This window comes from Myotis daubentonii, chromosome 7 (genome assembly GCF_963259705.1).
Source record: "Myotis daubentonii chromosome 7, mMyoDau2.1, whole genome shotgun sequence".
NCBI lineage: Eukaryota > Metazoa > Chordata > Mammalia > Chiroptera > Vespertilionidae > Myotis > Myotis daubentonii.
In genome coordinates, this window is record NC_081846.1 from 50,649,013 (window position 1) to 50,674,611 (window position 25,599).

Below are 25,599 nucleotides of genomic sequence, written 5' to 3' on the forward strand. Positions count from 1 at the left end.
GGCTTCCCTCCAGCACCCAGGACCTGGGCTTCCCTCCGGCTGCTGGTAGGCACCTGGGACCGAGGCTTCCCTCACAGCTCCAGCTTCATCCAGAAGGTCGTCCTGAAGGATGTCTGGTCTAATTATCATATTACGTTTTATTATTATAGATCCTTAGAAAACACAGCATAGAGCAAGGGTGTTAAGGCAGAAGTGTGGGAAACAAATAGCAAATGAACCCTCCCACCACATACACCTCTGAGCAAATCAAGGGATCTCATCAGCTTATTAGCAGCATGATAATTGCTAAAATTTATCAGATCCAACCTAGTAAAATTATCTAACAGCGGTGGCAAATATAATTTGCTCCAGAACAACAACAGAAAATGGATGTACCACTCAGAAGATACATCCAATATCATCAGTTTCCCTTCTATTTGCCTCTTTTTTCTATTATTGCTCTGCAAAATGGCTTGAGATGAGTTGCGTGTTCATTACATATTATACAAAGCCATACAGTAATCTCCCCTTATCCATCATTATACACTCCAAGACCCCAGTGGATAGCATGAAACTGCAGACAGTGCTGAACCTTGTATATACTATATATTTTTCTATATGTACACATGCATGACACATTTTAATTTATAAATTAGACAATAATTTTATAAATTTATCAAATATTAACAAAAATGCTAATAAAATTGAAAAATTATAATCATATGCTGTAACAAAATTATGTGAATGTGGTCTCCCCGCCCCACACACACTTGAGAATATACCCTATTGTAGTTCCTCACCCTTCTTCTTGTGATGTTGTGAGATGACAAAATACCAAACCTATTCCTCAATCTGTGCGACCACCCCTTACTTTCAGTAAACAAGCGGTGTGGTGCCACTTGTTTCCGGGTGTCCCTGGCTGAAGTTTTCTTGTAGGCTCGGTGTTTTCTGGCATAACACGTGGTCCCCAATCAGAACAAGTTCCCATTCATGTCCTCCACCCACGAACTTAACGCCTTTTTCATTTTAACTAAGCGCTTATCACACACCGTGGCCACTACTTTTGCAGTTTGAGGTGCAACAAACAGCAAAATGAACACAAATTTCTCATTTCCTTCTTTACAATTTTATGGGTAAAAAATTTGTTCTTACCATAGATCTTAGCGACCTCAGGATAGGATTCCTTTTTCTTTCTGATTAAGTAGAGAATTTTCACCTTTCACTCAAAACTTTAAAATTTCTCTTTGGAGTATCCAAATTGCCAGCATAATGGCTTTTACGCTGTGGGGCCATTATGAAGAACAATGGTGGGACATGAACATGAGCCTTGCGATGCCATGACAATCGCTCCGATAAGCACGATGACTACAAAGGGAGGATTCACATCTCGTGGGACAGAACGGGGTTCTCAACATTTCCTCGTGCTACATAGAATGGCACTTGAAAACGTATGGATTGTTTATTTCTGGAATTTTCCACATAATATTTTCAGACTGTAGTTGACAATAAGGTAACTAAAACCACAGAAAGATAATCCGCAGATAGAGGGGCCTACTCCAGTTCTCTTTATTTATGTAAAATATCTTATATAAACTATCAAATATTTGATGTTAATAAATTTAAGTTTATATTATGTTTGAATGTACTGAGAGATGCATAGGATTTTACTAAGTGAGAAGGGATGTGTCAGATTGCTCCAAGGAAAAGTTCTTTGCACTGGAAAATTCACTTGTATTGTCACCACAAAGCATGCAGAAGAAAGCTGGTGATTCATATGTTGTCTGTTAGAAAAAAATCAAGTGCATATTTGACACCACAAAATAATTATTGTTAAGTTTTAGGTCTGATAATGGTCTTGGGTTATATTTTTTAAAAATCTTTATCATTCAGAGACATACGCTGATGTATTTTTGGGTAAAAATGATATGACATCTGAACCACTTTTAAGTTAATTTAAGGTGGGAAGGAGGATACAGAAAAACAAGATTGTCTGTGTGTCACAATAGTTGAGGCTGAGTACTAGTACATAGGAGTTTATTGTACTTTCTTTGTATTTTTGTATATATTTGGAATTTTTCATAATAAACATGTAATTTAAACAAACAAACAAAATACATGCAACAGACCCTCCCTTTCTGTGAATCGTGAATGAAACATGCTGTGCCTAAGATGGTTTTGCACAGAAACAGTGTTAGCTGAATCCCACTTTACTCCTCTGTTCTATAACTGGCAATATACAATTTGAATCTCATAAATACACATGATTTCTTTTCCCCTTTCCTCAGTGTGTTGCAGGAATTTTTTTTAAAAGGAAAGTTTACCCCTTCCAAACAAATTGGAATGATAAAATGAACGTGCTATGGTGTGGGAAAATCTCCAAACTCCCTTTGAGAAAGAAGGTTCGAGAACTTTTCCCTTCACCATCCCCAAAATTTCCAAAATGCATAGTTTTTCCCGTGTCCCTTGTGTTTCAAATCACCAGAGCTGGAAAGAAACCTAGAGTGAGGAGGCTGTAGCTCCAGGCCTTTGTTCCCTAAACACCTGCACACCTACACACACCTACACACACATCACAGCCACACCACTGCCACGTCCTGATTTGAATGCCGCAGGCTCCACTGGGGCAGCAGGGCAAGGCGACCCAGAAAGCAACTGGAGGTAAAGACCTGTTTGCTGCCGTCCTCTCTCACTCTTCCCCTCCTCGCCCTCCCCATCACATCGCTTTGCCATCCTCTCCAACCTCCCACCTTAACTGCATCCCTGCTCTGAATCGCCTCTCCATTTCTTCAAGTCCAAGTCTTCTCCCCGCTCCACCTCCTTACAGATGCCGCTCCCCTCGCCCCCTCCCTCCCAAGGCAGCTGGGCACAAGCCCTCGCAGCTGCGGGATCCTGCGGCAGCAGCAGCCTCCGCAGCGGGTTTCAGTCAACATCACCCCGCCCACGCCCGGGTGTTGAAGTCCAACACTGGCCTGGACTGAGGGCGGAGGAGCGGGGAGGGAGGAGTGGGAAGGACACAAAACAGCCTCCCGGCGGCGGGCGCGGCTCCGCTGCGCATCTGGCTGGAGGGGTTCCCTCGGTTAGAGGCTGGGCAGCTGCCCCAGGGACTCGGGTTCTAGCTGGCAATTCAGTGGGGCCGTTACTGCCGAGCCTGGGTGGCATCAGCTGGTGAGGGCAGATGCTAATCTAGCAACACCATCTAAGCCACCGGAGCCCAGGAAGCCAGAGAGATCAGAAAGAAAGAGAAGCCCAGGAGGAGAGAAAGGGCTCCAGGGAGCCCAGCTCCAAGGGCTCCAAGGAGCCCAGGTGCTGGCGGAGACCCATCACATGGGAGCAAGTAAGTGTTTTTTCCTTGCTGTGTGCCCAGTCCCAGGAGGGTGTCATCTGCAGCCTGTCTTCCCCACCCAACCCCCACCGACCCCACCCCATACACACCCCAGGCGATTAATAGGTTCTGGACATGAATTTGAGAGCTGCTTTTGAGAGCAGCAGTGGCCTGTGGGTGTTTGCTCTGCAAGGTATGAGTGGGCAGTTTGTTCATCCCACCAGGTAAGCTTCTGAAACCAAGAAGTTATGTTGGTGTAAAATATCTGGAAGCCCTACTTGTCAATGGTTTTTAGGTCACATGACACAATAATAGAAGAGAAGGAATGACACCCTATGCAGGCTGGAGCATATTTCTCCTAAGGAATCTTGTCTCATATTCTAAGTAACTTAGTGATTTCAAGATTGGTGCTTTTCATGTAAGAAGTGACAGTATAAAATTAGAGGCATAGATGTGATGGGAACTGTTGTGCCTAGTTTAATAAACCACTAGGCGTTTTGGTATTGTCTGGATCAACAGGTTTTGGGTTGTGGTTGTTTCTTTCATTGATTAGTTCTGTGAAATGCATACGTCCGGAGGTTTTCTTTTAGAAGCGATTATTCATTGTGGCTCTGGCTATATGTTGCCTCCAACACTCAGAGTACCGCCAGAGCAGGATAAGTGATGAATGCAGGTGGAACAACAGTGACGGGCTCCCTTTACTTGTGGGAATGATGGATGCAGGTCTGGGTATTGGTCAGAAAAATCTCTTAAAATGGGAAGGAGTTTGGGCGGTGCTTTTGTTGGTTATTTTTTCTTCCTGGCTATTGTTCAGGAGAGTAGTTTATGGCAACAATAGAAGGAAGCGGGGCCCAATAAAAAAGAATCCTGGGTACCATACCTGCTACATGGAGCCCTTATTGAAATTACAGGTCAAGCAGATAAGGCCCATCAGGAGTAATTAGTCAGTAATTATCTAGCTAATGAATGAAGAGTTGAAGTCCAATAAAGAAGACTTTGAGGTTAAGAATAATGAAACATGATTTCCATTTTGTGAAAAATGAAGCAAATTATTTAACTTTTGATTAAGCTTTATATTTCTTATTGTAAATCACACATCAAAAACTTATATTCTGGTAAGGACTAAGTTACAGAAGGGTTTTGTGAAGGTAATGTGTTTAACTGTTGTTTGCATAAAGAGTTTTTCTGTTTTTATACATTTATTTCATTGTTCTGGCTCTCATTTTAAGTCAAGTTCAATATCTGAATAAAAGGAGCTTTCACAGGCCTCACTAGAGGAAGTGAAATTCACATGCAGGTCATGATCTCTTGCCACCTGTACAGTTTCAAGTATATTCTAACCTGTGAGCTTCCCTCCTTGCAACATTTTATGTTTAAACACCTTTGAATGCTCTCAATATATGCTTTAGCCACTTTCTCTTTTTAGTTTCAAATTTTGTTTTAGTCATATGGTCTTTCTTCCATATGACTTGGCTATTGGTGAATGTATTTTGATCCATTAGTTACTATAGGAAGAATCAGAGTTTAGGCATACACAATCCACTCTTGAGGGCTGGGAGTGATTAAAACCCTGCACTCAGGGGAGAAGTACTCTGAGCCCCTTCTTTCCCATCAATACATTTAAAACAATAGGAGAAAATCTTAAAATTGGGCGTGGGCTCAGGAAGAAGGGCCACAGATCCCAGATGATGTGGGCCGGCCCCAGGACCTGCCCCTGCCCACCAGCCTCCAATGGAGAGTGGGTGGTGGAGCCAGGCACCTGGGAACTGAGACTTGTGCCTCACAGCCTCCTGTGGGAGAAGCTCTGGGAGGAGAGTTGATATATACTCCCATAGCTTGATCAGAGGGGATAAATATAGGCCTAAAGCACACTGGAAATAAAAACAACAGTATTTTGCTCAACTCCTACCTAGGGAAGAAATATCCTAATACACCCCAGCCCTAGATCTCGTTATGACAGGATCTGTATCATAAATGAGGCATTCTGAGCCTGACCCAGGATCCTATCTCTACCACTATAGACTTTCTTTTGAAAACTTATGATGGGGGCATTAGCATAAAAAGGACATTCTTGATTTCTGGGAGTCTGGTCCCATTATTTTCACTACCAGTATCAACCTTGGTCAGTTGTGAGAGGACGTGTGTAAACCCTGCCCACCCTGAGTAGCTATCAGCAACGCACCGTCACTCACCATCAAGGCCAGGTAAGCAAGGTCTCATCTTTACAATATTGAAAGAAGGGACCTTTAACACTGCAGAGAAAGTTTTCATCTGATGGATTCTAGGGATATTTTTCCATTGGTCTGTATCTCTTGGCCCAGGTGGGATTATGATTTCCATGAATTTGTTCAATCATTGCTATTTATAAACCAGTTTTATTCTGGTTATACCCCATGCTGACGGGGGAACCCCCATTTGTCTGGCCAACAGATATCCCTGTTGTGTACACAGTGTTTCTGACTGAATTGACTCAGACTGATGCTGGCTGAGGATTCCCACCTGTGTGGTGGCAGCCAACTGCCAAACTGACTGTATTAGCATCAAACAAGAGCTTGATTAAGTTAGGGCCTTGCCCAGGGAAATTCTGTTTTTAAAAGACTGAAATCAGGTCAGGGCATTTGGTTTTAAACTAGAACATCAGAGGATGTTGATTGGGTTGGGGGAGGGGGATGGATGTCCCTGGTTGAATCTATGGTGTTGAATGGAATATTCCTTCCTATCTGCTTTAGATGCCAGAGTGAGGCTCCCAGGCCACCAGCCTCTCACTCTCCGAGTTCTTCCCGAAGCTGCATGGTCTAAGTGCTAATTATGGGCTATAACTCTGGCTCTGGTCCATAGCTAGTTTTGTGCTAATATGTTTCAAGGCTCCTTCCTCTCTGGTTTCTCTGAAATTCGAGAAGTGGTTGGGTATCTATGTGTTTGGTTCCTCACTTGAAAAGCTAGAGAGTTTGCGGAGTAGGAGCAGATCCTGGAGGAACAGACCAGCTCTCTGAGAGTGATCAGGAGCCGAGGTGGACAGCCAGCTTTAGGAGGCCTTCAGGGTTCCAGGGACTGTGCCAGTTATGAAATTTTTAAAAATTTATATTCCACAGATTCAGTGGCACCTAAAACCATAGGTCAAAAGGTCTCAGGATCGCTGATGAGTATAGGAGTTACATGCATAACAAGCTCTCCTTTGTATGCCTCTAGCAGGGGCAACAACACATTCTTCCTGGTTGAGCTCTTTATTGGCCTCTGGCCAGATTTTCCTTGTCAAGGGTCTGACTAGGGTCACAGAACAGTGTGCTCTGGAAAGATTCTGGCCTTTCCCCAACACGCTTGTTTTGGTGGGCTGGACAGGCACAGCTTGGAATTTGTTGTCATATTCACAGAAACAAGGGACCTGGCTAGTGAACCATGAGGTTGCCATAGAGAAGCTCAAGTGGGCACATTTAAAGACCAAGGCGGCTTTTCTTCATGTTCCTGGAACCCCTTTGTTGCCTCACCAGCCATAATGGCTCACCCTGCTGAGACTCTGTCTCCCACAGAGATTTATTGTTCTGCATCCTCTCAAGGCATTGGGACATCCACCTAGCTTTCCTTGGTCCCATTCGTGTAAGTCATTGGTTCTCAACCTTCCTAATGCCGCGACCCTTTAATACAGTTCCTCGTATTGTGGTGACCCCCAATTTCATTGTTACAGATTGAACATAATTAAAGCATAGTGATTAATCACAAAAACAATATGTAATTATATATGTGTTTTCCGATGGTCTTAGGTGACCCCTATGAAAGGGTCTTTCGACCCCCAAAGGGGTCGTGACCCACAGGTTGAGAACCGCTGGTATAAGGGCATTGAGACTGGGTGCTAAGACTGTCATACGACACTTTTATCCTCCTCAGTATAGGAGGATTTATTCTCTTCAGTATAGGAGGATCACACATACTCCGAATGTGTGTGATCTGCTCTCCTCCTTCCTGGAAAGAAGACATTTGCAAAGACCTCGGGTCCTGATTCTTTTAATGAACCATCATTGGAATACAAGTTTACCAGATTTTGAGGGGCGTTCAGTTCTCAAAAGTGATCTATTTGAGGAGAGATGGAACCTGTCCCTTTGAACTTTTGCTGCTGCTCATGATTTACAAGGCTGTTTTCCTAGCTTTTGAATCCAGAAGAATGCCTAGATTAAAATTCTTAAAATTTATTTTTAAAAAGACAAAATGACAGTGCATACTTGTGTTTTTGAGAAAGTTATTTGTAATTTTCTTCTGCAAGATGACATATTGGCTGAAACTGTCAGAGTGAGAGAGTTGAGACCAGAATGAAGTGGATATACTGAGGCCAAAATGGGCTGACTTGGGAACAGAAACAGCTGCAGTCAGATTCCAGGTCCAGGGACAAAGGAGGCAAAGTCAATTAGGGCAGGCGAGATACATTGTATGCCAGGAAGAATTAAAGAGTAGGAGTCAGCTAATCAAAGTTAAACAGGAAATAAGCAGCTGAAGTGGAAAAATAATCCCAAAGCAACAAACCAAGTGGGCTGAAATCAAGGGGAACAGGCAGCTGCAAAATTCCAGGTGGATTGGTGCCTTTTTGGTCAATCTGACCTTTATTCCCCCGCCTTCAGTGTGTAAGCGTCCCCTTCTGGGTTTTAGTAATACGTACATGGTATATTACATTCAAGTAGTAGAGAACCATTAACCAGAAAGCAACAGAATCTCCTGACACCTTTTCAGTTCCTCTTCATGGACATAGCAGTTTCATTTCTTCCAGAAGGGGAACATTATGCATGTGGTAGCATATATAACCCTATGTATATAACTCTTATAAAACATTTTATTCAAAGATAAACACGGCAAGCCATTCCTAATGTTACATTTTTCATGAAGTAATTTATTTTGGGAATCTTTCCATATGAGCACAGTCACATCTCATTCCTCATGTTTACTAAATAGTGTCTCTTGATAGCAACCTACTGGATTTAAAATATTAGCTCCTTAGGGTGGACACTTCGATTGATTTCAGTCTTTGAAATTAAAGGCCTGTTGTGACTAACATCTTTGCAAACATGACCTTTCAACTCCAGCAAGAATATTCATTGGGAAGTTTAATTTGGTGGTGGTGGTGTGGGGGGGTGGGGGGCAAAGAGTACATGTAAGTATTGCCAAACAGTCCTTCCAATAAAAATGCACTTATTCACATTCTCACCTGAACTGTGTGAAGGTGCCCATTGCTTTCATATCCCAGAGGGTCAAGGGTCATATCCACTGAGAAGAGTCTCATTTACGTCTCTAGAGCTTTACTGCTAAAGCTCTTGTTTTAATCTTATCCATATCTTTCAGAGTCTCATTAGTTTTAATCACCTTTCCTCATATTTTTCTGCTTCCTAAAAGACAACGATAATATTTTTGTGTCTTCCATAAAAAAAGCAATGCATCTATATCATTTGAGTTCTAAACCCCCAGAGTGGAGGGGGCGGGGGAGATGATAGAGAGCTCTAAGGGCAAAGGCTCTGTCTGCATCAGAGAACTTAGTTGTGGGTCATCACAGAATGTGGGAAAGATGAAATATAAGCCATAATATATCTATGAAGTGCACTCAAGTAGTCCTGACAAACAAAAATGTCAATATAAATTGGTCTCTTCTCTAAAGCATGTGTAATTTCTACATTCTCAACAATATAAATTCCATTCAGTGATTACATTACCTGTCTCCTTCACTTATGTATGCAGTGCATTCTAGTCCCAAGTTAACTTGTTTATCAGCATTGTCATTACTTTTTTTATTACAATTATCTGAATCTCATTGGTGCAATAGGCTTGATGCATTGTTCATGCTGATAGAAAGCTTAATTGTTTCAAAATAGTTTGGAAACTAAATGAGAAGTCATTTTTCCTTTTATTTCCTATTTCATGTTAGAATGAAATTGGCATTTGGGATATTATCCTTACTCTGTGGATCCATTATGCTATATTTTCCCTAATTGATATTTTCTTGCTCTATGGCCTACACCCTTGTAAGCTACCCTAAATCTTTTGGTAAATAAGTGAGGGGAATACATGAATATCTAGTATAGAGTAGAACATTTTATAATTCTTTTTGGCAAAGCAAATCTAGCATCTGTTTCTCATCACAAGGATCAAATCCAGCTTCCCAGGAAGCACAGAGGTTGATTATTTGTATGTTGTTGTTTCATTCCCTAAGGAGAAAAATGAAATTGAGGAGGCTGTGACTGCCCTGGATAGTCACTTCCTACATGTGCAGAATCTGTCTCCACAACCTGACTATATTACTGGCAGGCTGTTCTCTGTGAATCAAACCGAGAGACAGAAGAAAGAGGAGTGGGAGGAGAGAGGAAAAACATTGACTTCTGACTTGCCCTTTCTTTGCTCTCCTTCATTATCTCTCAGAAGAGGCAGCTCCAGCTGCTGGTAGAAAATGTTATCCACACAGCCCCTTCCCTGGGAACAGAGGCAAAGCACTGGCTCACTGACTGGGTGGCCATGTCATTCGTCCTCCAACTAATTCCCAGAGGGAAAGTAGGGGAGGGTGAGGGTAAGGGGAAGAGATCAACCAAAGGACTTGCATGCATACATATAAGCCAAACCAATGGACACGGACAACAGGGGGATGAGAGCATGAGGTGGGGGGGGGAGGTTGGGGGTTAATGGGGGGATGAGTACACATTTGTAATATCTTAACCAATAAAGAAATTATAGATAAAAATAAAATAAAATAAATTGCCATAATTCAAAACCTAAAAATAATAATAATAATAATTAGTTTTCAACAATTTCAGCATACACCCAAACTGTCCCCAAAACCAGTGACTTCTAATCACACGACTTATAGATGAGATTGGACGTGTTGGGAACAAGAGGAAAGAGTGGAAAGAAAAGGAGATTTGCTATCTCAGAGGGAACTGGGAGCAATAGGATAAGGTGGATGTCCCAGTTGCATCTCTTTGATTTCAAACGTTAGGAGTGTTCTACCCTAGGATCTCTGTGGCAGAATGGTAGTACCTGGTAAGTTCATTGCCAAACAGGTACCCAGAGAATGAGGAAACTCTAGAGCTAAGGAAAAGAAGGTGCTCAAAGGGGTGAAAAGGGTGTGGATCTTCTGGGGAAGTGATGTTCTATGTCTCATACGTAGGATATCAAACAAGAGAAAAACAATTAAAGAAAATGCAGGACTGAATTGAAAGCGAATGATGTCTCTGCTTGCTTTATAAAGGTGGTTGGATGAAGCTGGGCTATCATCCAAAGGAATCTTTCTGTCTGACAGGCTGCATTAGATTCATTTCAGGTGGCCTCAGCCCAACATATCCTGAAACTATCTTCCTGGGTTGGGCTGTTTGCTCCCGGGTTTTCAATATTAACACCTGGAGATTTCCAATAGGCCCTCAAGAGCTAGTATGACCAGAGGCCACTCTCACCTTTGTCTTTTGAGAGGCCCCAGGATGCAGGATCTGCAGGTTGGACACTGTGACATCTTGTCAGCCATCCAGAGTCTAGATACATTATTGAAGCTCTTATACATGTCTCAAGCTAACCCCGAGCCAGACTAAGTGCTAGAGGTTTATGGTTTGCCTTATGTGACAACTGGTTCCGAACTCTTTCATCTGGTTGCATATTCAGGGCATGGTTTGCGGATCGATGAGCTTAGTTCCACTGCTCAGAAGCTGGGCAACAGTGAAGGTTAAGAGAATTTCAACAGTCCCATCGCAGATTAGGAAGATGCTCAGGGAAGTCAGCTTGCTGTGAATGGTCCCCACGAGCTCCAGGAAGAGCTCCAGTTATGGATTATATTAAACGGAAATTGAGAGCCGGTCTTGCATCTCCGGGGACCCAGTGGCACCAAGGACTTCAGGGTTGAAGGCAAGTTATAGAATCTGGTTACATGACAAAACCCTCATGCATTCTATTGGGAAGTGACAAATGGTACTTTTTCTTCCACTTGTTAAGCCCTAATGTGGCCACTGGCCAGGAATTTTTGGTCAAGGATTTGACAGGCTGGGTTCACCAAAAATACAATTCTAGGAAGATCCTGGCTCTTCTACAACTTGTTCATTTTGTTAGGGTAATAAGGGGCAATTCAGAAATTTTAGAGGCCAATTTTACAAAGGAGTCGAAGTTTGAAGAACATCTGGAGAAATTGGAGTCATTAGTGGTTTACAATGTTGGGTCAGACCACTTTCCCAGACTTACTAGTCGGGCACCCAAACCTGTGTTGTCTTAGAAGACTCAAATTGAACTATTTAAGCCAGAAGCAGCTTTACTTTTGTGTTCCTAGTAGCCTCACTTTCCGTCATCTCTGTCACTGTCATAAGGGCATTTGTTAGTGAGTCAGGAGACCTTCATTGGGATCCTATCCCCAGTGGTGTATGTTCCTTCCTGATGTTTCAACTGCCAATACGTTTTCCTTTATTTGTTGTTCATAGCAAATTTACACTCAGATACAGAGAGGGAGGCTTTGTTATCTGACACTGGATATGGACCTCTAATCCTATTGTGTAATACTGACTGTAATTCTGAAGCTTAGTGTCCTAGACTGCTCCCTTCCTCAAGAAGAGAGACATCAATTGTTATCAGATTATTAGAAAATTTGGCACCCTGTAGAATCCAGGTCCCCCAGTGTTGGAGATGATTTTAATTTCAGTCAATGTTGCTCTTAAGACTTAAAAATTTTCAAAGATGACCAAGATGACTTGGTTCTTATTTGTGTATAAGTCTGTCTCCTATTGTCCTTAAATTCAGTGATTATATTTTATTAATGTTTATAGCACTGCTACCTGGCATAGTACTTGGCACTTAAGTATGTTCTGCAATTGATTGCCAAATAAATTAGTGCCAAAAGTAAGCACCATGGTTAAACATATTTCCCTACATGACATATTACCTGGCAAGAAGAATCTTTAAGAAAAATTTGAGCTCAATTTTTAAAACATATATAATATTAAAATGTTAAAATATAGAATTAAAAATAAGTACAGATGAATATATATACACTCATATATATGAGTATATATATGTATGTATGTGTGTGTGTATATATATATATATATACATATATATATATATATATATATGTATATGTCATCTATCAAACAAGAAGTTGTTTACAACTTCTTTTTGCAAGAGAGCACATTTCAGTAATATGTTCCAAGAGTTCTGAAAGGGGTTAGGAAGGATAGAGTTGAGCAATCAGGAAATCCGAAGCCACCAAAAAAACGCAGAATGTCCACCCAGAGAGCAGGTCAATCCTAGGTCAGGCACACAGATTAGGAGCCTTAGCCAAAATCGGTTGAACTCTGGGAAGACCATAATTGCAGAGAACGTAAAAACAAGAGCTATGTATCAACAGTTATTTTAGTCAGAAAGAGCAAAACAATCTTAGGGGCAAGAAAACGAGTTGAAAAAAAAAAGTGATTAGCCACTAAAGAGATGCTAATACAAGAAGAATCTAAGCATATAAATTATTATGTAATAATTAAAATGAAATATGAGCCAGTTTTGGAGACTAGAGATTGTATACTCACAGGAGATAATGGTTATTTGCTATTAGATGTTAAGTCTGTTCAGCTAGTTGCCTGTCATTCAGTCCTCCCACTTATAAATAGTCTACCCTCAGGACTTCAAATTATCAGGTAATAATTGTGACATTGTAATTATCTACTTATATACAGTGGGGCCTTGACTTATGAGTTTAATTAGTTCCGTGATGGAGCTCGTAACTCAAATTACTCGTATGTCAAATCAAAAAGTGAATGAGTGAGACACGTGATGCTGGGTTGATGTGGCATTCACTGTGACGTTCGCTGCGCCAAATAGCGGTGGGGTATCTGAAGCTGGCTTGTAACCCGTATTTTAGCTCGCAACTCAAAGCAAAAAATCAGTGAGAGACAGCTCGTATCTCGAAAAACTCGTTAGTTGGGACACTCATAAGTCAAGGCCCCACTGTAAAAACAATGGGTGGTGTTCGTCACATAGGGACAAACAGCCACGACCGACCTGAAGGAAGTCAGTCCTACAGGATTGTCTTGGCAACGGCTGTGCCTGCCCTAAAGCTGTTTCTGGGAGCTGTTTCCTGTAAGGGCAGGGTTTGAGGCAGGAACCTACCCTGGGAGCCTAGAGGCAGATCTTTCTAAAGTGTGAACCTGAGAGGGCGGCTGAAAGGCTTAGAAAAGACAGACAAGACAATGAAAGCCGGGTCTGGGTGGGACGCTGCTTCTCTGAGAGACAGTGATCACGCCCACAGCCATGCCTTTAGTTTATAGCAGATGTTATGAGCCAAAGTAAAGGCATGACCAAGATGTTTAAGAACATTCTCCTGGGTTTCAATCCTACTCAAATACATGCACCTGAACTCTATCAAGCCCACATCACTCAGGCACGTGGGGCCACGTGTTCGGACCATAGGTTCAAGCTCGCAACTACAGCTGTTGGCTATAATTGTGCTGGGAGGGCCCTGCCCGCCAATCTGGGACTTGCATGTGGCATTGAGAGGACTGTGCCCTTTCATCAGTCCAAGGCTTGAACCTGTCCAAAACACTGTAGTGGCTCCCCACAATAAAGTTTTAATTCTGTTTCTTTGTTATTAATGTTGTGGCCCCACCCCATAACAAAGAAACAAAGGAAAATTTCCCCATCGAATTTCTGAATAGTATTACTCCTTCGGGAATGCCGTATCATAAATTAAAATTGAAAGTGGGTGCAATTATCATGCTATTGAGAAATCTCAATAGTAAATGGGGTCTTTGTAATGGTACCAGATTTACTATCAAAAAATTATGACCTAACATTATCGAAGCTGAAGCATTAACAGGATCTGCAGAGGGAGAGGTTGTTCTGATTCCAAGAATTAATTTGTCCCCATCTGACACTGGCCTCCCATTTAAATTGATTCAACGACGGTTTCTCGTGATGCCAGCATTTGTTATGACTATTGATAAATCACAAGGGCAAACTCTAGACAGAGTAGGTATGTTCCTACCTGAACCTGTTTTTGCACATGGTCAGTTATATGTTGCTTTCTCTCGAGTTTGAAGAGCATGTGATATTACAGTTAAAGTTCTAAGTACTTCATCACAAGGGAAATTAGGCAAGCACTCTGAAAGTGTTTTCACTCTTAATGTGGTGTACAGGGAGATATTAGAATAAGTTTAATCACTTTATCAGTCATTGTTTGCATCACTGTTGTTTTTATATCATGTTTTTGTTGTTTTCATATCATGTTTTTGTCATTTTTATATCATGCCTCTGTTGTTGTTATATCCTTTTGTTACTGTTTCTCTCTCATCGATGTTTCTAACTATCTATCCCTCTCCCTTCCTCTGTGTAAAAAATCAATAAAATATATATATTTTTAAAAAGGGAATTAATTAGCAGAGATATTTTAATATTGCTATTTTCCCTTTCTCTATAATAGAAGTGTGAGAGATGAAAGGAAATTAGTAAAATGTATATGAAAATAATATATAAATTTATTAATACATAAACAGTAACAAAAGGATAGTTCAGGTGCATGTAGTTGAGTAGGATTGAAACCCAGGAGAATTTTCGTAAACATCTTGGTCATGCCCTTACTTTGGCTCGTAACATCTGCTATAAACTAAAGGCATGGCTGTGGGCGTGGTCGCTGTCTCTCAGAGAAGCAGCATCCCACCCAAACCCGGCTTTCATTCTCTTGTCTGTCTTTTCTAAGCCTTTCAGCCGCCCTCTCAGGTTCACACTTTAGAAAGATCTGCCTCCAGGCTCCCAGGGTGGGTTCCTGCCTCAAACCCCACCCTTACAGGAAACTGCTCCCAGAAACAGCTTGGGGGAGGCATCACATCCCTATGTGATGAACACCACCCATCGTTTTTGTTTTTTTGTTTTGTTTTTTTAAAAACATATTTTATTGATTTTTTACAGAGAGGAAGGAAGAGGGATAGAGAGTTAGAAACATCGATCAGCCTTCTCTTGCACACCCCCTACTGGGGATGTACCCACAACCAAGGTACATGCCCTTGACTGGAATCGAACCTGGGACCCTTCAGTCCGCAGGCTGACGCTCTATCCACTGAGCCAAACCAGTTAGGGCCCCATCGTTTTAATATAAGTAGATTCCATGCTCACACTATTCTAGGAGGTAAGTACTCTTATTGTTCTCATTTTTTATAATTGAGGAAACTAGACATGGAGAGGTTAAGTGCCTTGCTCAAGGTCACAGTTAAAGAGTTCTCAACTCCAGATTGAAATCCAGGTGATCCAATAAATATTTGGTTATGGAGCTAGATATTTTCCAAATATTTTTTACAAAATATTTCAAACATATGGAAAAACAAACAAAACTGCACAAGAAACATCTAAACACCACTTGAATCTTCAATTGTCATTTTATAATGTTTACTTTATTATTCATATATATGTAATATACAGATGTTATATCATAGAATTGTACCCTTGAAACCTATATAATTTATTAACCAATGTCACCCCAATAAATTTAATAGAAAATACAACTTTAACACTGTGTATATTATTTGGTTTGAGGTGTACCTATTGGGTATGCTCATATTGCTCAAATTACTAAGGTAAAATTTATATTTTTTAATTTAGAGAACTAGTGCCAGATATTTTTTTTTTTTTGGAAAAGATGTACCAATTCATAACACCAAAAAAGTTTAGAGTATTCAATCCTAGCCATCACTTTGCTTCATTAAACTAGGACCTTAATTTAAAATTATTATAAAGCCATTTATTTATGCTTTCTTTTATAAGTTTTATTGTGTAGGTTTTTAATTTTAAATTTTGTTTAGCATTTAAATTATTCAGCCATCCAAAATTTATTTGCCTATTAGAAGTGTCTGGAGCCAAGGATAATGGGAACTACCCAACTCTGAACCTCCCCGTATGTTTCGCAAACAATGGAATACAAAACAGCAGCAACAACAAAAACAATTAAAATGACACAAAACCCACACCATCAGCAAAACTAGAAGTTAGAGAATGCCCAAACTTCAAAATGCCCATGAATAAAAAGTAAAATTCAACCCACATGCATTCTCTCTCATGCTTTATAGAGAATGTAGTCTAAATTTAAGTTGAAATGACTGACAGAAAGAGAACACTCCCACTAATGGTGAAAATACTTGCGAGAAAGCATTCCCCACTAACTTCTTTGTATCAATTATTGAATAGCCTCTACTTTGCCACTCTGCTTTGAAATAAACTACTAAGTATAGTCTATCTGATGCCAATGCTTCAAGTTATGCATAATGACAGTAACATATTAGCCTGGGAGAAATGAAATCATTGATAGAATTAAACTCAGCTCTCAATAATCCTTAATCTGGGCATCTACTGAAGAAAATGGAGAGACGGGGAGAGAAGGGGAGGACTAAGTCAAAGCCAAGATCACAGCCAATATCATATGGCAGAAGCAGTCCAGTGAGCATCAATGATACTTCAGCTCAAACCACCAAACATATTTCACTGGGCACACCTGAGTTAGTATATAGTTTCACCACTCAACTAGCTATACAATGATGGAGAAGTCATGAAACTCATCAATGTCTGTTTCCCTATTTATAAATGGTGATCACAAGGATAACATGTGAGAACATGAGATAATAGAAACATCTAGTCCAGTGCCTCACAAATGGTAGTCACTCAGTAAGTGTGACCAAAATTATAATTGCCTTAATTATGACAAATATTGGCTCATTTTCAAATGCTTGAAAATTGTTATAAGGAGAATATTTTTCTATCATAATGCATCTCTTTTTCTCATATTGATGCTGGTTGTGCTACTTTCAATTGATATCCAAGATACAGGGCTTGCACTTTAATCAATATAAAATATTAGTGCAACTAGAATTTGTTAGAGTCCAAACTTGAGTTTAATTTGATACAATTCTTGCCAAAAGTGTACTTTAGCTTTCGATTTTTTAGAAAGGCAGTCTAATGGACAGATTAACTATTAATCTTTCTATATTTTTCAGGCTTTAGTGTGCTGTATTAAGATCACTCACCGGAAAGCATAGTGCCTGAACCATATTTTATAAATTCCCCACAGAAATGCTTTTACCTAAGTGTGACTTAATTATTAATAATTCATAATCTTTTCTTAGCCATCTAGAAGTCAGATGCAAGTCAGTTCCATTTGATAAGTACTTGCATTTTTTTGACATACTATAGAAGTCAGTGCTCACTATCAATTCATTTACATAGTCAACCACCCAGAGTACTTTTATTCAACATCAAAATTACCACTAAGGAGCCTGGCCTGTATGGCTCAGTAGTTGAGTGTTGACCCAAGAACCTGGATGTCAGGGTTCAATTCCAGGTCAGGGCTTTCTTAGGTTGCTTGATTCCCATTAGGGGGCAGGAGGCAGCTGATGGATGGTTCTTATCATTGATGTTTCTATCTCTCTCTCCCTCTTCCTTCCTCTCTGAAATCAATAAAAACATTTAAAAAATTATCAAAAATATCACTAAGGAAGTCTTCTGGGATAACTGAATTGGGGGGAGAGAATTAGCATGGACAGAGTCAGTACTGTACTGCAGGCTTTCTGTATGTGGTCTGTTTAACCCTTAGGACCTTGTGTAATACATGAGGGATTCTGGCTTACATGTGAAGAAAAACATGACTCAGGCAATATTATGATACTTTGAAAAGAGAATGTTTTACTTGAGTCTTTTCTACTTCAACTAATGTAGCCTCTATTCTTTTAAGTAGTCTATAGATGCTGCGATTTGAGGCTAACCAGTATTCTGATTCTATCTGAAGACCCTTCAGTTTACCTACATGCCTTTTGGGTGTGGTTATGGATTACAGCAGAAAAGAGATCTGCCTCCTACATCTTTCTTTAATACAGATCACAGTTATATAGCTTTTTTGGCAGATACAAGGTAGTATTGATTTACATTGCAATTACTATTAAGTAAAATCCCTTGGCAGTTTTCTCTGTTACAAAAAAAGTATCTTCACTGTACTTGTGCAGATGGGATTTTTTGGTCCAACTTTCATAACCATACACATATTCCCATTATATGTTATTTTATTAGGTTTGGCCCATCATTCTAAGATATAAAAATCTTACAACAATTAAAATTTATATTTACTTCCCATTTATTAGGTGCCAGTCAATGTACTAGGCATTGTCAATGATATTATTTTATTTTATTCTTATTTAACCCAAAGAAAAACACCAATTTTATGACTGAAGGTTCAAGAATATTGAGTAACTTGACTGCGACCTCTCAAAGCACTAGTAACAGAATTTAGCTTTTGAATGCATGTCTATCTAATTTCAAAGTTCATGATTTTATTTATACTAACCTATAATCATAAGTCATTAAGAAACCTTTTAATTTATACTCAAGGAACTCCATGTAAGGAGTTTAATTTTGAAAGCCCACTTAATAAATTAAAGAAATAAGATTTCATATGTAAGAACAAACTTCAGTATCTGTAGCCTATGTTTATAAATTGTGAGATGTGTTTGTATGTGCATATGGTAAATATAAATGATTCTTAACCAACTTTCAATGTGTTAGTTTTGTGCATGATATTGAGCAAGGTACTTGGAAAATAAGTAAATTTTAAGATGAACAATTGTTAGTTTTTTTAAACCATTAATCTGGAAAGAGAGATCCAAGTAGATACATTCCATTATTCATACTTCATATTTATCTCTTTAAAATTGCTTCACACCCCATCCTTGTAACATGCCTTGAGGGAAGTAGACATATGAAGCTGTTGCTATTGTGAGAATGTTTCTCTCTCTGGTCTATAGTGACTATACCAAGGGGAAATAAATCCATAGGCGGGGCTAAACCAATTTAGAGTATCTTTTTACAGTTTTTGAGACATAGGCATATGGGGGAAATTAAACTGAAAAATCAAATAAAATTGAAGCTGGGATGGCATCGTTTAATGCGTATTCTGAGAAGTAAGCAAAGGAAGCCATTCTTTAGGTAGAATGAAAAGAAAAGCCCAGAAGATGGTGATCCCATGAGAGGAATAGGAGTCATCCCAGTTCTTGATTTTCCATTTTTATTTCCCAGGACACAAAAATGTACTGTGTGTTCTTTCCTTGGATGTCTATGAGATTACCATTTGTATACTTAAATGTCTGCCTCACACCATTTATTTAAGCTAGCATTTAGAGTCTGATTTTTATAATGACTGTTATTCTATTATTAACTAACACCTTTTCTTTCTTAATATATAAGTAATTAACTAAACTATTAAGCAACTCAGTTTCATTAAGCAGTGTGGAATTTTGGTGCAGAATATATGTGTGTGTACACGTGTGTGATTTCTGTTTTAGGAAAACCTCATAGAAGGAATTCAGCCAAGGCCAGCACTATAAGAGACAAAATATACACATACAAAATGCCACAATTATCAAATACAAAATTTCTTATCCTTGATTGCAGTAACAAAATTACAAAGAGGGTTAAGGGGAATGAATAAAGAATAATCAGTCAGTTGTCACCGAATAGGATCACTTGAGTAGGTTTTGACAAGAATTAGACTGGAGAAAATCAGCAAAAGAACATATTTTTATGTGAGAGGAAGTAACAAGGTTTATGAATGGGGAATTGATGCATAAAATTATATTTCATGAAGACAAATTTGAGTGGCCTGTAGGATGATTTGAAATAAAGACTAGAATGGAGGGAAACCTGTACAGACTACTATAGCAACCAGATATAGATGACTTACCTCACTGTAGATATGTAAACAATAGAACATATTTAAATACATAATGAAAAATAATTGAAAGAACATTATTTTCTTTAGAGAAATTGATGACAAATACAAATTTCATGAGTAATATTTAGGATAATTAGTTTATATTTGTGCTTTTTTATATAATGAGTAGGAAGCTTAAAGATTGATTATAGTCATGGGGAAAAACAATAAATTTTGTTTTTACTTGTTAAGTTGCTCTCATGGGTGGGTTTGCCACATAAATAACAGAAGAAAGATAGTATTTTGGGAAATGTACTCGGTAAGTATCCATGTATAGTAATTAAAACTGTGTTTGCCTATGCAGTCACCAAAAAGAAGGACATAACAGAAGGGAAAGGCATAACTTTAAGGGATATCAGAGTTAAAATTTGGAAGGAAGAACTGAGTCAAAGGGAGTATTCAGAGTCATAAGAAAAGTGGATAATGCTGCCATGAACATAGGATTGCATATATCTTTGTAAATAAATGTTTTCCTTTTTCATGTAGATAGAACCAAAACAAACAAATAAACAAAAACTCATAGATGCACTCAATAGTATGGTGGTTACCAGAGAAAAATAGGAGTGGAGGGGTAGGGAAGGTTAGAGGGGGTTGAATGTGTGGTGATGGAAGGAAATTTGACTTTACACAACACAGTGTTCAGATTATGTATCATAGAATTGTACACTTGAGACCTATATAATTTCATTAACTAATGTCATCCCAATAAATTTAATTTTAAGAAAAAGAAGAGAAGAGTAGGGCTCACAGGCAATGATGACTGCCTTTAGGAAAGGAAAGCCTAGTCAATAGTTAAATGCAGATGAGAGTGAAATAATTGGATTCCCCACCCCCCCACCGCCAAATCTTTAGAACTCTTATGACAAAGGAGAAATGGAAAGGAATATTTCAGTAAGAGGGGAAGGATTCCGTGGAGACGTAAAGAAAACAGAATGAGTTACACATGAAATTACAAATTAAATCTAATATGAAGTATAACAGGACCTAATTTAACAAAACTCAGTTTTCTACAAAACTCAAGACTTTTCTTTAAATAAATGCAGTTATCTGTTACCTTTTATTTATATATGTACTAAACTTTTTTAATTTAAAATTTTTCTTTCTACGGTATATCCAAATCTAATAGAGAGCTAAAAAGTACATTTCTTGCAGGTGCAAAATTGAAAATGGCTTCCGCAGAACCTAAGGGCCTTGTCCCCTTCACGAGGGAGTCTCTGGAACTTATGGAACAGTGTATCGCTAAAAAACACAATGAGGAACACGAAGAAGATTTAAAGCCAAACCCTGACTTGGAAGTTGGAAAAGAGCTTCCATCTGTTTATGGAAATCTTCCTCCAGGAATGGTGTCAGAGCCCTTGGAAGACGTGGACCCGTACTACCAGAGTAAAAATGTAAGGATCAATTGAACTTATTATGACCACATTTGTTTTTCAGACATGCAAAAATGTAATTGAGATAGAATGTAAAAAGATAATTAAGAAGAAATTAATAAGCAATTTTAAATTATACGAAACTACTTAAGAAATCTAACACATATTTGAGAATTTTATAAAAAGTCACTGTTTGGTTGGCTAGTTTGTTTGGGGTTCCTTTACTTTGTAATAGGCTATACTGTTATACCTTTTTTATTTTTTCTCCCCATCTGTGAACACGAGATGTCTTTATATTTATTTAGATCTTCTTTATTTCAACAATGTTTTGTAGTTTTCAGTGTACAAGTGTTTGCTTTTATTAAATGTATTCCTAAGTATTAAATTCTTTATGGTGATATTATACATGGAACTAGAGGCCTGATGCATGACATTCGTCACTGGTTGGGGGGGAGGTCCCTCAGTATAGCTTGCCCCCTCTTGCAGTCTGGGACCCCTCGGGGGATGTCCACCAAGGGGTCCTTAACACTGCCCCAGTGGTGCTCCCCCTGTGGAAGCGCACTGACCACCAGGGGGCAGCTCCTGCATTGAGCATCTGCCCCCTGGTGGTCAGTGCACTTCATAGAGACCAGTCATTCTAGTGTTTGGTCTATTTGCATATTAGGACTTTATATATAGGATTGTTTCCTTAATTCATTTTTTGCTCGTTTATTGCTACAGTATAGAATACAATTGATTTTTAAATATTAATCTTATATCCTGAAACCTCATTAAAATATTTTTTAAAATTGTTGACACTATTACAGATGTCCCTCATTTTCCCCTCTTTGCCCACCTCCCCACCCTGGGCCTTCACCACACTGTTGTCTGTGAACATGGGCTATCCCTATATGTTCTTTGGCTAATCTCTTCACCTCTTTTATCTAGACACTCTCACTCCCTCCCCCCTGTTATGCATTCATATAATGATCTGTTTTACTGGCGTATGATGCCAATAAATCAGCTACTTAAGATTATCAATTTTAAAGCACTATAATATAAAAGTTATATAATATCTACACAATTTCACATGTTCAACTTGATAAGAGCTCACTCAATAGTTAGGAAAATAAAGTCAACCTATATTTTATTTATCATTTTTATTCATTCATAAATCATATCATATCCTATCTCCAGAATAACTTGAAGAACCTACTAAATATTTGAAAAATTGAAAAACAAGCACAAGCACAAAATGATAAAAATAAGAAATTTTTTTTAGAAATGGCAGAGATCTGTGTGGCTTGGTAGCTGGAAGAGTCTTCATTAAAGAAATAGAATGTGAGTTATAGTTTAGAGAACATTTCACTTTTAACAAGGCAAAGGGAAGATCTATGAACAAGCAAGAGCAGAGATTAATTCTGGAATAGAGAAGAAACAGTGCTGCAAGTTGTAGGAAATAGGTGAAATAAGGGAGATTTCAACATGGATTTAATGTGATGACCAAAACACTGATGTGATGAATACAATATTTAAGTAAGGTTAATATGAAAATTTCTAAATTATTATTGCATGAAAGAGGTAGGGTCAGAAAAATGAAATAGGAGAGAAAGAGGAATTCAGCCTGTTGGTGTCTCAGAGGAGAGAGAGAGAGGTAACAAATCCGAGAAGAATCAGCAAGATTTGAAGACTGACTAATAATGCCAAGGTCTTCAGCCTGAGAGAATGGTGGTGCTGCTGACAAAAATGCAATAACTATAAAAAAGATCAAATTTGGGGACAAAAGGATTAGCTCCATTGTGGACAAATGTAATTTGATATTCTTGTAGAGCAAGCATGTCAAACTCACAGCCCATAGGCCCCATATGGCCCACAATGAATATTTTTGTGGCCCAGCCAATACCTGGTATAACGGTATGTAAGAAACATTTTAATAAAAATTTCATAACTTAATTTTTACAATATCCTGTAATACATGATTATTAATAACAAACTACAATGTTTGCTAATGACTGATCACTATAATGTTGCATTCATTCCCCTTACGTGCCTTACCCACAGGCGCACCATTTCTCTCCACTAATACTAGCAGTGAATATTTTAGCAGTCAATTTCCATGTCATTAGTCTTGGACTGACTTGTTTGGTGTACACAACAGGAAATATTTCACTTTTGGAGAACAAGAAAAATAGGTTTATTTGCATAATTTGTGCAGTTATTCAGTGTCTGGTAAGTTAATGTTCAAGAAAAAATATTAATTTTTATAGAAGCATCAATCAGATGCTCAAACCTCAAAGGTAAGGTAGGGGAGGATGGGGGTAAGGGTGAGAGATCAACCAAAGGACTTGTATGCATGCATATAAGCATAACCAATGGACACAGACACCAGGGGGATGAGGGCATTTGTGGGGGTGTGGGGGTGTGTGTGTGAGGAATGGGGGGATAAGGACACATATCAATAAAGAACAAAAAATAAAATAAAGTGTTCTATTATTTTATGTTAATGATTACTCATTTATTTCAGTCCTTTGTATTTAGCATGTCTCTATTGAAATAAACCTATGTTTTTATGAAAATGGAAGCTTTTGTTTTTTGCGGCCGACATTAACTTAAACCTTGTTTATTTGACCCATGTTAGCCTTTGAGTTTGACATGCTTGTAGAGCATTCATTGATATTAACAGTAGAATTGAAGCAAAATTCTGGATGGACGGCAAAGTGATCATTTTGTAGAACCACAGCTCTTTTGAATTTTTGCATGGTGGAAGAATATTGGCATTTTACAGGATAAATGTATGTATTAACAAAAGGACTCCAGTAACTGTGGTAACTTTCAGGGAATTATACAACAATAATAAATACCTATAAGATCTTGAGATAGTGGAAATGTAAGTCCTCATCTCAATTTTTTTAAAATATATTTTATTGATTTTTTACAGAGAGGAAGGGAGAGAGATAGAGCGTTAGAAACATCGATGAGAGAGAAACATCGATCAGCTGCCTCCTGCACATCTCCTACTGGGGATATGCCCGCAACCCAGGTACATGCCCTTGACCGGAATCGAACCTGGGACCTTTCAGTCCACAGGCCGACGCTCTATCCACTGAGCCAAACCGGTTTTCGGCCCTCATCTCAATTTTATCTGCTTTCAGTTTTCGCTATGCTTAAATCAAAAAATTAATATAACAGTTATGTAGAGGTAATTCTAAAATAGCAGAGTTCTGAGTTCTTTATAATATACTAGGAGCCCTGTGCACGAATTCGTGCACCTTGAAAGGAACTGTGGGCCAGGTGGCTGCAGTAGACACAGGGGCGGGTCTCAGTCCATCCTCTGTGCCCCCACCCTGCCCCTCCCGCCACAGCCCCTGGTCCCCTGTCTGCCGGCAGCCCCATTCCCACCACTGCTGCTCCCATACGCTGACAGCACTGGCCCCGCTCGCACCCGCTGATGGTGAGGAGCAATTGGAGCTGGTGCAAGTGGGGCCGGTGCCATCAATGGGTGTGAGCAGTGGCTGTTGCCCCAATTGCCCCTCAGGAGCAGGGGGAGGTGGAGAACCCCTCAGGGGTGATCAGGGTCGGCAACCTCCATTCCCACCTGCTGATGGCACCAAGTGATTGGGACAGGTGCTGGGTACTGGCAGTGGGTGCGAGTGGGAGCTCCAGCACCAGCTGCGGATGCGAGCGGGGCTGGTGCCAGCAGCAGGTGCGAGTGCTGGGCGAGACCATGGCACATGAGAGCAAAAAATTTTCAGTAACCACCAGGGGCTTTCCCTGAATACAGTGACCACTGCCCTGCCTTGGTCTGGTGCCTCCACTCACCTGCTCCACCACCCCACTGTGGCAAACACCTGCCATGTTCCGCACACCCCCTCAGTGGTCAGTGCACATCATAGCTACTGGTTGTTCTACCATTCAGTCTATTTGCATATTAGCCTTTTATTATATAGGATACTGAAGTGGTAAGCAAATCAGGATTGTTATTAAAGAAAAAAAGCAAGAATTTTGAAAAACAAAAAAAGTAAAAAACTGCAGTGGAGCCTAGTATAAAAAGTAGTTATTTATGATGGCACATTTATTAAAAATTTGAATTACAGCCCTAACCAGTTTGGCTCAGCGGATAGAGCATCGGCCTGCGGACTGGAGGGTCCCAGGTTCGATTCCGGTCAAGGGCATGTACCTGGGTTGCGGGCACATCCCCAGTGGGGGCATACAGGAGGCAGCTG

The 25,599-nt window shown here is 39.5% G+C and overlaps 1 protein-coding gene across 2 annotated transcripts in view; it reads left to right on the forward strand.

Moving 5' to 3' along the window:
* Positions 1–2,988: 2,988 nt before the first annotated feature.
* Positions 2,989–25,599, forward strand: part of SCN7A (sodium voltage-gated channel alpha subunit 7) — a 92,305-nt gene continuing 69,694 nt past the window's right edge. For both annotated transcript variants that reach the window (XM_059704221.1, XM_059704222.1), the window contains exons 1-2: positions 2,989–3,313; positions 21,180–21,418. In XM_059704221.1, coding sequence (XP_059560204.1) covers positions 3,304–3,313; positions 21,180–21,418 — 249 coding nt within the window. In that variant the 5' untranslated portion in view covers positions 2,989–3,303. The remainder of the gene's footprint in view (positions 3,314–21,179; positions 21,419–25,599) is intronic.